At 32.0% G+C, this 12,545-nt stretch overlaps 1 protein-coding gene across 2 annotated transcripts in view; it reads right to left on the reverse strand.

The window, feature by feature from the left end:
- LOC129246943 (tyrosine-protein phosphatase Lar) overlaps positions 1 to 12,545 on the reverse strand; it is a 263,927-nt gene that overhangs the window by 85,160 nt on the left and 166,222 nt on the right. For both annotated transcript variants that reach the window (XM_054885703.1, XM_054885702.1), the window contains one exon: positions 1,462 to 1,612. In XM_054885703.1, the coding sequence (XP_054741678.1) occupies positions 1,462 to 1,612 (151 nt within the window). The remainder of the gene's footprint in view (positions 1 to 1,461; positions 1,613 to 12,545) is intronic.

Below are 12,545 nucleotides of genomic sequence, written 5' to 3' on the forward strand. Positions count from 1 at the left end.
AGATACTTTCCACATATTTTATAAAATTTCCCTTATGGGGAATTGTGCTGATCATGGAAAATTTTATATTAATTATTTATTAACTTTAAGGAATATACTAAACAAAAAATTCTATATTTTATGCAATGTAAAAAGTTTCCCTCCATAGGGAAATTTTATTTTAATTATTTCTTAACTTTGAGATTGATACTTAAATAAAGTTTACCACATTTTGTACACAATTTCCTTAAATTTCCCTTGGGAACAATTTTTTTTTACGTCGTAAAGTTCTCACTAAATATCTATTCCTTGAACATTTTTTCGAAAAACCATTTAATTATCGATTGCACACAAATTTCCACATTTTCAATTAGTGTTTGTTTCTGGACAAAGGATACTGGTTATTCGTACATTTTGATATTTATAACTCATGCTTTATATTTGGTCCTTCAAATAAGCTAAATAGCTTTCAATAACTGGCACCTGCATTTTATTCAATTTCGCTCAAAAGGGATTTTTTTTTATTCACAGGAAATTTCATTTTAATCCTTCATTAACTTTGAGATTTGTTGTAATAATAAATTTATCACTTTTTATTCGCTATTTGCCTTAATTTGCCCTGTAGTAGGAAGTACTTTCTGCTTTGGGAAATTTTTGCTAAATATCTGTTTTAAAACTTTTGTAAAAATCATTCAGTTATTAATTGTACGTAATTTTCCTAATTTTCCTTTGGAGGGAAATTATATGCACCTTTGAAAAAACTGTACTGGGTATATAGACATTTTGAAATTTTTGCTAATAATGCATTCATCATAATTTTGGAGTTTTTTTTTAGTTTATTCACTCAATTTTCTTTTACTAATAATAAATTCATCAAAATTTTGGAGCCATTTTTGAGGTTCGCGCACAATCTCTTTTTAATTTTTTCCGCCGTTGGTAAACATTTCCCAAGTTGGATACTTGTTGTTATTTATTTATTTATTTTTCTTTTATCCAACATTTTCGTCTATTTTTATATTTTTTCTTAAACACATTTTTAGCTTTCCTTTCATTAACATTTCTTTATTTCAAAGAGACTTTCGTCTACACCTACTATTCACATTTCATTTACATTTATTACCTTTCCTGCACATTAGTAGCGAATGACAGCTGATTTTATCAATAATGCACATATGTTTCAATTTATTGCCAAGATTTCAATCAACAATTACTACGTGGAAATGCTCGTACATACATATGTATGTTAATCCTAAATATACACACGTGGAGTAACAAAAATGGGCAAATTGAAATCAATATGCACGTGTCAAATATCTATTCTATCAGTATGTTGTTAGATAGGGTAATCGAGTGTGTGCAATTTTGTTGCTACGCATACCTACATATGTATACATACTCGTATATGCAGTTATTAGTGCCAATATCCTTTATGTATGTGGATACGTATTCATGTGCACTCGTGCATTTATTCGTTATACTCACTTGTGATGATCCTGATTTGCATATGTGTCATTCCAGTATAGTTCGTAGTGTACGATATTCTCACTGGAATGTGTCGGTTTTGACCATTGCAATGTGACTGCGGTCTCGCCGATATCGGTGGCCCGGAAATTACTAGGCTGTGAAGGGACACCTGTCACAACAAATTCAAATGCATACACAAACAGTCACACAAACAGAAGGATGCACGGGCATGTAAGTAGATGAAGCGAATTTGTTAATATTGGTTGTGTGTTGTTGTTTGGTGCATTGGCGATGGTGAAGAGGTTTGTTGGTGGCGTCATTATTGCCATCATCGGCATCATCAAGATTATCAGCGTTGGCAGCGACATCATTGCCGGTTCGTTGGTTGGTTGGTTGGTCGATATCAGCGGTGCATGTCGTCAATATTTACGCCAGCCAAACGGAAATTGTACAGACAGCCATGAAAAGCCATGCACCGATAACCAGGTGGCGAAGGAGCGCGAGCAGGCGAAGTGTGGAAAGAAAAGAGAGAAAAAATAAAATTGAATAAAATATTTTATATTTCCTACAACTATTTACATAGATATAACAGTATAAAATTATATTAACTCATAGCAAATTTAGTTACATACAAATAAAACAAATTTCCTTTTTCTACTCTGTTTATAAATGAAGAATTTACACGCTGGGGAAATTATTTGTGTAGCAGCACCGTTCAAAAGTAATAAAAAAACCAAAAAATGCGTAACGTGAAACAAACAACGAATTTAATCGAATTCCCGTTTGCTGAGAGGAAATTTAATAAATTAAAGGATTTCCGCAAAGGATTTTGCGGTATGGGATTAGACATTAATTTTTGCTAAAGCAGTAATAAAATTGGAAATTTGTATGATATGCGGCTATTCCACCACATACACGTGAAGCGTTTATTTGAGAGCACAAAATCAATTCGTCGGTATTTAGGAATGTTTGTTGGCATTTTGACATTTGTTTTTCATATTTGACATTTGTGTGGCGGTGGATCAATGCTGCTCCAAATAAAATGTAGAATTTATAAAATTTGCGGCAATATAATCAGGCCACTAGTAGTTTAATGCGATTGAACGGTGTATTGAGTATTTGGAATAATAGAGAATGCAGCGCATTTCTAGCAATAATTTATTTTTATTTAAATTTTTTATTGCAATTGTTTTTTAAGAAAATGTATACTTAAAATAATGCACTTCTGCATAAAAAGTGCTTGATAATAGGGAATTCAAAACAATTCTGACAAGAATTTCATCATTGAAATCTTGAAAAAGCTAAGATTTTGAAAATTTCAGGTTTTCTTTTAAAATCATGTGTATTACTTCATTAGGTTCAGACTGAATTAGCATTGTGTTTCGAAAATTCCGCAAGTGTTTCATAAATTCCACTCCGTTCCTTTTACAAGTTTTTCAATGAAAAACACAATTTTAGCAGTAAATTAATGGTTTCGTTCCAAATTTGCCAAATCATGAAAATGCCAAGATTTTGAAAATTTCACCTTTTACTTAACATTTTTTGTAGTACATAATTAGATTTAGATTGAATTAGCATTGTGTTTCGAAAATTCCGCAAGCGTTTCGTAAATTCCATTTTGTTCCTTTAACAATTTTTCAACGCAAAACACAATGTTAGTACTAAAGAAAATGTTTCGTTCCAAATTGGGCAAGTACTTTCTTGTATAGACTTACATGGTGAATGTCTTTTATTTCTGGAATAAAATTTCAATGTAATTTGCAATATATAAATATTGCCTAGATAGAAATAACTTTGAGTAAAAATCATGCATAAAGCCGATCAATAAGTCAGTGAGAAAAACATGTCCCTTAGCTTCTCTATGAAATAATGTTCTTGTTTTTACTTTCAGAAATTTTGATAAAATGTTAAAAGTGAATGTTCCGAAAATTCCACATGGTTTCTCAACTGCAAGTGTAGCTAAGCCTATGCAAAAATGCGTTGAAACTAATATCAGTAGAAATCATAGATAAAGTCAATCTATGTAAGTAAATAGCTTATGAAAATTCATTGTCATTCTGCCACTGCAGGTATATTTAGTCACAGAAAAGAAAGAAACATACCCCTCCAGTGTGTGCGGTTGCAATAGACTTTTACAATTTCGTAGACAACGCGGGTGCCATTCGGGGGTATGTTGCTTTTTTAATTTTATGAATTTTAATAACAAAGAAATGTTATCTTTTATAGCCCAAAAAGTTGAGGAGATGAAAAGTGAGTATGGTGCATAAAAAAAAAAATACCAGTCTAACGGTTAGACGGGATAGAAGTGAAACCTTCCGTAAGACAAACTGAGAGAGAATGAGACGAAAGCAGCATTAGGGGCGGGATAATTATAGGTTCATTATAATATTGCTATAAAGTTCATATTTTATTTTCCTCATTTTATTATTATTCATCCTTAATGTTTTCAATTTCAACAAATGATACGAGTGGCTTATGATAGCTAAAATATGATACAAATGCTTTGGTTTCGATGTTGTCAACATATCTTTGAAATACCGCGTCAATTGTTGTTTTTGATCGTGTTGTCGGTTCAGTGCGATTGTTACACATTTTTAAATTGAATGTTGTATTGAGAAAGTCAATTGAAGGAATCGCTGTGTCTAATGCAAAATTTACGTTAAAATCGCCACTTAAAATCATTGGAACTTTATTGTAATCTTTTCTAAGTATCCGCGATACTTCTGGTGTATACTTTATTAAATTTTCGTGAATGAATTCCGTGATGCTATTTATTGATTTTTTTTTCTGTCGATATTCACGACACTTTTCTGCATTGTTTTTCGGCATAATTGCGGTAAATATTTAAAAATGAAAATATTTACGAATATAAAAATACACACGCGGTTGCTATTATGAGCGTCCCCAGCAAAACCTGCGTGACCGAAACTCTAACACAATTACATTTTTTTGAATGTTACAAACACATATGCACGCAGGTTTTGCTGGGGCGTGACCGAAACTCTAACACAATTACACATATGCACTCGTATTTGTTTGAAAATCGACTTTTTTTTTGGTTCTCCGTCACCTTTGGAAAATGTGTAAACAGTAAGCAAACTTTATTCAAATATTTTCCCTCATTTTTGCATCAGTAAAATTAAACAAACGCCGTAGCCGAATGGGTTGGTGCGTGACTACTATTCAGAATTCACAGAGAGAACGTCAGTTCGAATCTCGGTGAAAACACCAAAATTAAGGAAAACTATTTTTCTAATAGCGCTCACCCCTCAGCAGGCAATGGCAAAACACCGAGTGTATTTCTGCCATGAAAAAAAGCTCCTCATAAACATATCATAAAATAAAATAAAATATCTGTTTAAAAAAAATTTTTTTCTTGTGATTCGAACCAAGGATTTTGGATCGGAAGCTCACATTGCTAGTCGCTCGGCTACCGCGCCATGCTGTCGGCGCTGGCCTAAAAGTTATTTAGTTCGTCGCTACGTTTATATCAACATATAATATAACGCTTCGTAACTAAATAACTTTTAGGCCAACACCTACAGCATGACGCGGTAGCCGAGCGACTAGCAATGTGAGCTTTCGATCCAAAATCCTTGGTTCGAATCACAGGAAAAAATAAAAGTTATTTTTATTTAGTTCGTCGCTACGTTTATATCAACATATAATATAACGCTTCGTAGCCAAGAAGGTGGCTTTTTTCGTTTCACTTTTTCCCAAATCACTCCCAACGATTCTAAAGAAGTTTTCACTTCAAAAAATATTTTCCATACGCAATGACTTTTCGAAAATATTCCACGAAGATATCATCAGCTTTATAACTAGAAGTGCAATTAATGATTTGTGTTTTTATTATAGCCCAACTAAAAGAACAGGCTTTTTAAACTATTTGAACAGAGAGAAAAAATAAATTAAATGTGAATATACATACATAATTTAAGCACTTTTATTTTGCATTCTCCCTTTCATGTATTTAGTTATCTCCGAAGGGGCTGACGAAAGACCGACGAAGTGTAATGCAGAAGTGGCGATTGTTCCTCTATATGTACTTTGCTACTTCTGAAGGCACTGACGAAAGACGAAAAAATTGCAATGCAGAGGTGGCGACTGTCCCCCTACACCTACTTTGCAAGTTCCATAGGTGGACAAAGTGTAATGCAGAGGTTGCGATTGTCCCTCTATATGTACTTTGCTGTTTCCAAAGAGACTAATGAAAGACGAAAAATGTGTAAAGCAGAGGTGGCGACTTTCCCCCTATATGTACGTTGCTACTTCCAATAGGGCTGGCGACTGCCCCCCCATATCTACTTAGCTATTTCCGGAGGAACTGACGAAAGGTGGACGAATTGTAGTTTAGAAGTTGCGATTGACCCTCTTCTTTTATTCTGATATCTACAGGGTTGCCCATATTCGACGGACCCATGTGTTTTTTTTTTAATTAAAGAAAAACACAATTTTTTTGATGTTGACGATAATACTCATTTTATTTGGCCCAAGTAGATTTGTTGACATCACTTTTTGAATTTGATATCTCTCAAATGGCCGTCTTGCGCCTGTACGGCGTATTGTGCCCGTTTTGCAGCATTTTCCATAGTTTTAGCTAACATTTTGGCTGGAATAGCGGCTATTTCCTCACTAATGTTGTTCTTGAGCTCTTCAATGGTCTTTGGCTTATTAATATAAACCTTCGATTTTAAATATCCCCACAAGAAGAATCAGGTGGCGTTAAATCGGGCGAACGCGGTGGGCAGTCAAATTCGCCATTTTTCGACATCAAACGACGAGGAAACAATTTCTTCAAAAAATCGATTGTGGTGCGAGCTGTGTGTGGTGGAGCGCCGTCTTGTTGAAACCAGAACTGCCTCATACGGTTTCGACGAATAATTGGCATCACAAAAGTGGTTATCATATCGCGATAACGCTCCTGATTGACGGTGACAGATTTGCAGTCTAAAACCAGTTCTTGGTATTGGCGAAGTGGTTCAAAACTTTAATATGCAGTGCAAGTGTTCTGAAAATTTCATATTTTCGTTAAATGCAGATGCTTATGTTTTCCTGCTTTAGTGACCTATTCATTTATTATTACCATTTTTATTATTTTTATTATTCTTATTAGTGTTATTGAACTTTATAGAAACAAAATTTATTCTTAAACGAGATGGAATACCCAACTTACCGAACACTTAGGAGCCCTGAACGAAACCACATTTTTCATTCCCTTTGCTTTTTTCAATCTACTTCTTAAACAAGTATTTCGACTGTTTCATAATGTCTATAATATCTTTGTCCTCAGTCTACTGGCGACATTGAATTTAAGAAATATTATGGCATATGTGCCACACCATCAATTTTCTGCTAAAAGAGGGCTGCTAGTAAAAAACTAATACTAAGTTATAAGTAGGAACATTTTTGGAATTTCCATACAAATTTGTTATTCCTGTATCTCACGTTTTGAGACGCTATTCAGCTATTTTTATATTAGTTTAAATAAATTCTTTATTTTTTTCTTTTTTTTCGTGTAATTCGGTTTTCAATTAAATTAAAAAATTGGTAAGCTTCCAAATGTTTTTCCTTAAAATAGAACAAAATAATAAAAGCAATTTTTTTTCCCCCAAAAGCAAGCAATTTGGTGCAAATTGAGTTATTGTTTACTACGAGTTTGTCAACCTCATGATTTCCATCATTGAGTTATTGAGTGTTGAGTGCATGACATTTTTTTAATATATTAATATATCAAATGTATTTGTATGCTGACATGAATGTATGCGTGTACGTGCATTGTGTGGTGTGAGATATATTTGGTCATGCATTAAATTAAATTCGTTAAAAAGTACAATCACATCCCCTTAAACCATAACCATATCTGCCAATGGTGTCTTCTGCAAATTTAAATTCGTAGGGACTTTTTAAATAACTTTCTCATCTCGATTTTCTCAACATTTCTTTCTTCGTAATACAATGATAGCATTTATTATTCGTGCTCGCATACACACACAACTGCTTTAATAAAAAGCTTAGCACTGTGCATAAATCGTTGAAAAAAGTTGAGAATGAGCGCGCATTCTTATGCCAAAAAAGAAGAAGCAGATAAGCATACATTGCGAGGAGGCGTTGAAGGGGCAGCGGAAATACATCATCATCAATGTCAGTGCCGGTGACAGGCCGGCTGGCAGGCGGTAACAGTGCTATATTGCTTACCGCCAGTGGCTCTGAGTTGAGTGGCACAAGTGACATAGCTGAGTGGTGAGAACGCCTAAAATGCCGCTAGCATTGTTGGCATTTGAATTATTGCTACATCACTAGAATTTCGAGGGAATATGTTGGAAATTTAGGTCATTTTAACTGTTATGTAAGGATGATGGTTTTACATATTACTTGAATTAGCCCCCACTTAAACTTTTTTTAACTTTTAATGTAAATGCAGAAGACAGTTTTCTATTGCTTTTTATAAGAAGCTTCTCGTTATATGGCATTCTAGTAAACAGGCTCAAATGTATAAGAATTTGGTTTCTTAATTTGCTATCAAATCTTTTGAATATTGAAAATTTAAAATTAATTTTGTATCTGGAATTTGAATTGGATTTAAGGTTCATTTCAATTACAATACATTTTTAGTTTACATTTCAAACAAAAATCTATTAAGTTATCCAGACTCAAAAATTACTTTATTATTTTTATATGTTCTTGCGTAATATTAATAATCAAAATTAATATAAACAAGGTTAAGGGTACAAAACTGGAAAATAAATATGAAATATATGTTTCACAAATATTCGTATATTTTATGTACTCGCGTGAATTGTATTCGATATATAATTTTTGAAGTTGATTAGAGAATCAAACCGTTCTCAACTCTCCAGCGTTACCAAATGCGCTTTGATTTTAAATAATTTCTAAAGACTGATATTTTTGAAAGAAACCCTCGCAATGGAAATTTACTTAGATGCGTATGAATTATGTGTACATATTTATGTTAAATTTGAAAGGAATTTGCTCCAAACAAATTTTATACTACTCTTTTACACAAGCGAGCGTAAAAATGATTATTTTATATATTTCTGAGTATATTTGCAACGAAACTCTGGGAAGTCACTATATTTATTCACTGTGAAATACAAACATATATTAGCCCTTAAAACTAATTAATATAAAAAAATTCCCTCGAAGGGCAATTTTTCTTCTTGAGCTAATTTTCAGTAAAACTCGTTATAATTACCTGCAAGATACTCAATTTAAGTTAAAATGCGTTTAAAAGAATTTACCTCAATGGGAAATTTTGAATATTTTCAAATTAAGAACATAAAATAATATTTATAAAAAATACATATATCTTATGAAAGCTTATCTCTTAAGCTGAATATTTTTGGCTTTACATTCAGCCTTTTTTCGTTTGTTTTTTGAATTCAGTGTATTCAATAAATTTTATAATTGGAAGAAAAATAATTTTTTGATTAGATGTGAATAATTTATTTCGCATTTATTAACATTAAGAAATAAAAAAACTATGGAGTTAAAAAATTTCCCTCGAAAAGGAAATATTAATTTTTGCGCTAAGTATTGGCAAAGTTCAATAGACTATGTTCAAAGCTGCTTAATATATGTAAATTGAAACATAGTATTTTTGAATCTACGATATCCAGAAAATTTATTATTAAAAAAAAATAATAATAATTTTTAATTTAATTTGAATAAAAAGTTGTTTGTTTACTAAATTTGTATTTTGCATTTAAATAATGGTATTAAAAAACTCCCCTTGGAAAGGAAATTTTTATTTTCATGGTAACTACCAGCCAAACTCAATATACTCTATTCAAGGATGCTCAATATAAATTCAAATATGGTATTTTTGAATCTAGGATATTCACAAAATTTATTATTGAAAAAAAAAAAATATATATACTTTTAATTTAACTTGAACAAAAAATATATACTTTTAATTTAACTTGAACAAAAAGTTATTGGCTTACTACTTTTGTATTTTGTATCTATTAATATTAAGAAATTGAAGAAATAATGGAATTAAAAAATTTCCCTCGGAAAGGAAATTTTTATTTTCTGTCCAAAGATGCTCCAAATAAAGCGAAGTATAGGATTTTTGGATCTAGTATATACACAAAGTTCGTTATTGAAAGAAAAATTATTTTTCAATTTTTATTTTCTGTCCAAAGATGCTCCAAATAAAGCGAGGTATGGATATACACAAAGTTTGTTATTGAAAGAAAAATAATTTTTCAATTTGACTTTAATAAAAAGTTGTTTGTTTACTATTTTGTATTTTTCATCTATTAATATTAAGAAATAAAATAAATAATGGAATTAAAAAATTTCCCTCGGAAAACTAATTTTTATTTTCGGGGTAATTATCAGTCAAACTCAGTAGAATCTGTTCAAAGATCTAAATATATCATATATGGTATTTTTGAATCTAGGACATTCTCAAAATTTATTATTGAAAGGAAAAGACATTTTTGATTAATTTTGAATAAAAAGTTTTTAGAGTTTTAGCTATTAAAATAAGAAAAAATCACAACTTAATGGATTTAAAAAATTTCTCTTGTATGGGAAATTTTTATTATGGCGGATATTTTCAGCGAAACTCGGATAATTAACGATCGGTATAAATTGAAATATTTTTAAAAGAATTTCCTTCGACGGGAAATGTTTAAATTTAATTAAAAGTTGTTTTTTCACTATTTGAAAGTTAAAGTAAAAAAATTTCTTTTGGAAATTTGTGTTTAACAAAATTCGTAAGTACTATTCAATGATGCTTTTTCTTGGCAGAAAAACATTCGGAGGTTTGTTATTATCTGCCGGTGAGCGACCGCTTTTCTATAAATTGGAGTTTCGTATCGGGGTTTCGAATCTGTGCACTTCCGCATGGTGGTCGCGCACCAACCCACGGCTACGGCGGTCAATATGAAAGTATCTAAATTCCATGCACATATGTATGTATGCACATAGTTCTTGCTATTCGAGCTAATTCAAACAATTATACAAAAAAATACTTTAGCGATAAATTAATGTTAAAAATAAAAATATGTTAAAAATTAAAAGAGTCTGTAAAGCTATTTTTCTATTTCCGAAGTAGAAATCGAACACATTACCTCCACAAATTTAAGGGAATTAAATTAAATTTCGATCGAGCATATTTACATTGAAAGTGATTTGAATTCTAAATCCTCATTGTACTTAAATAAATTCCATGAAAATCTGCAAAGTTCAACTCATGGTAGCATTTTCGCTCATTTGAATGGCAGACATATAAGCCTACTTTTCCAATTACACTATTCATTTTCAATATATTGATTATGTGAAAACTTATCTGAAAGTACAGAAAAAAAATTAAAATAATGATAATTAAAAACCGAATTACGAAAGCAATGCAAAAAATGCCGTAACAGTGTGCCGCAAAAGAACGAAATGTGATGTCCTTTGTTGCCACGCACACACAACTTGATTTTGTTGCTGTCGGTCATAAGTGGGAAATACTCATATTTGCTTATGAAAGAAATAAAATTTCCTGCCACTGTCAACTTGCATAATTGAGAATAAAATTGCACACAAGAGGCTGAGAAGTGTGCACAGAGAGAAGGAAAGAAGAAAGGCAGCAAATAATGGCAGCGAATAAGTTGACATGAAGATGAGAGAGAAATATCGCATGCTACAATAATTATAATTGGGTTGTGGCAGTAGTAAGGATGGATGGAAAGCAGATATTTATTAAAAAGATCGGAGAAGAATGACAAGCAGTGAATGAAAAAATTAAGAACAGAAAATTAAAAAAAAAAAATTGCCATGTCACTGCAAATGAGTGACAAGCAAAAAATTTTAAAAAATATAAAAAAAAATGTAGGAAAAACAAGAAAGCAAAACCATCATTGGTAATTGAAGAAGTAAAAGTCCGAAGAACGTTTTTTTCTACAACTGTCGAATGCTGGCAGATGAGGAAGTATGGAAAATGCATGGCATAAGCAAACAAATACATACATATACATACATATACACATACATCCATATATATATACATACATACATATATTCATACATACATATATACATACACACACACATATATATATATATATATGCACCGATGCTACTGTGAGACGAGTTTTCATGCCGATACGTACGGAAACTTATTTGGTATTTTAAGCGCGCACATCGATTTTTACGCCAAACGCAGGCACTTGAGCGCTTTTATTCGAATCTATTGCATGCATTCACTTATACACACAACTATGAATATACTTAATACATACAAACATACACCGTACAACAAAGATATAACACCGTAAACTGCAACTTCTGCACGCACTCACTTCAACTTAATTCGGCATTTTTATGTGAGGGACGCTGCTGTTCGCCAGCTAAATGTGTGTGCGTGTGTTTTATATATTATTTATATTCTTCTGCTTTATTTTGCTTGTGCGAAATTTTTGTCCACAAAAACTTTATTTTAATTTTTCTCTCCAAGTTAAGAGCGTAAATTGAAACAAATTATTTGCATAAGTACATACCAATGGACGCACAGAAATACCAACAACAGCAGCCGAGTGCTACGGTGATATTCGTTAACATTCAGACAACAACATTTCATTGGTGTTAACAACATGTTAACGTGTGATACAATTAAAACTTTGCTTCTGGGTCAGCATATCAAGTATTATATGCACACAAGCATACGCGTGCAAATAGTCAGGCATACCGAAATGCGTGCATGGCATGCAAGGCTGTGAGGACATTTGCAGAAAAACAGAAAAATCGCTTTCAAATTGAGAGAAGAGTAAGAAAATAATTGATTACGCACATGCGACGCTAAGTGGAAGCAGTTAATGGCAAACTCGCTGCTTTTCGATGTATGCATTTAAGAATTTAATAAAAATAATTGAATTAGTGACCGAGTTCGAAACCACGTATGTGGAACACTAAATGATGGAAACAGTTTTTCTAATTAAAAAAAAAAAAATAAAAAAACCTCTGGGTGTATTACTGCCATGAAAAAACTCCTCATAAGATACCATCTGCCCTTTGGACACGGCATAAAGCTGTAGATCCGAGCAAGACGCACACCACAAATAAACAGAGTAGCTCGGTCAGGCATC

The sequence above is a fragment of the Anastrepha obliqua genome, chromosome 5 (genome assembly GCF_027943255.1).
Source record: "Anastrepha obliqua isolate idAnaObli1 chromosome 5, idAnaObli1_1.0, whole genome shotgun sequence".
In the NCBI taxonomy this organism is placed as follows: Eukaryota; Metazoa; Arthropoda; class Insecta; order Diptera; family Tephritidae; genus Anastrepha; species Anastrepha obliqua.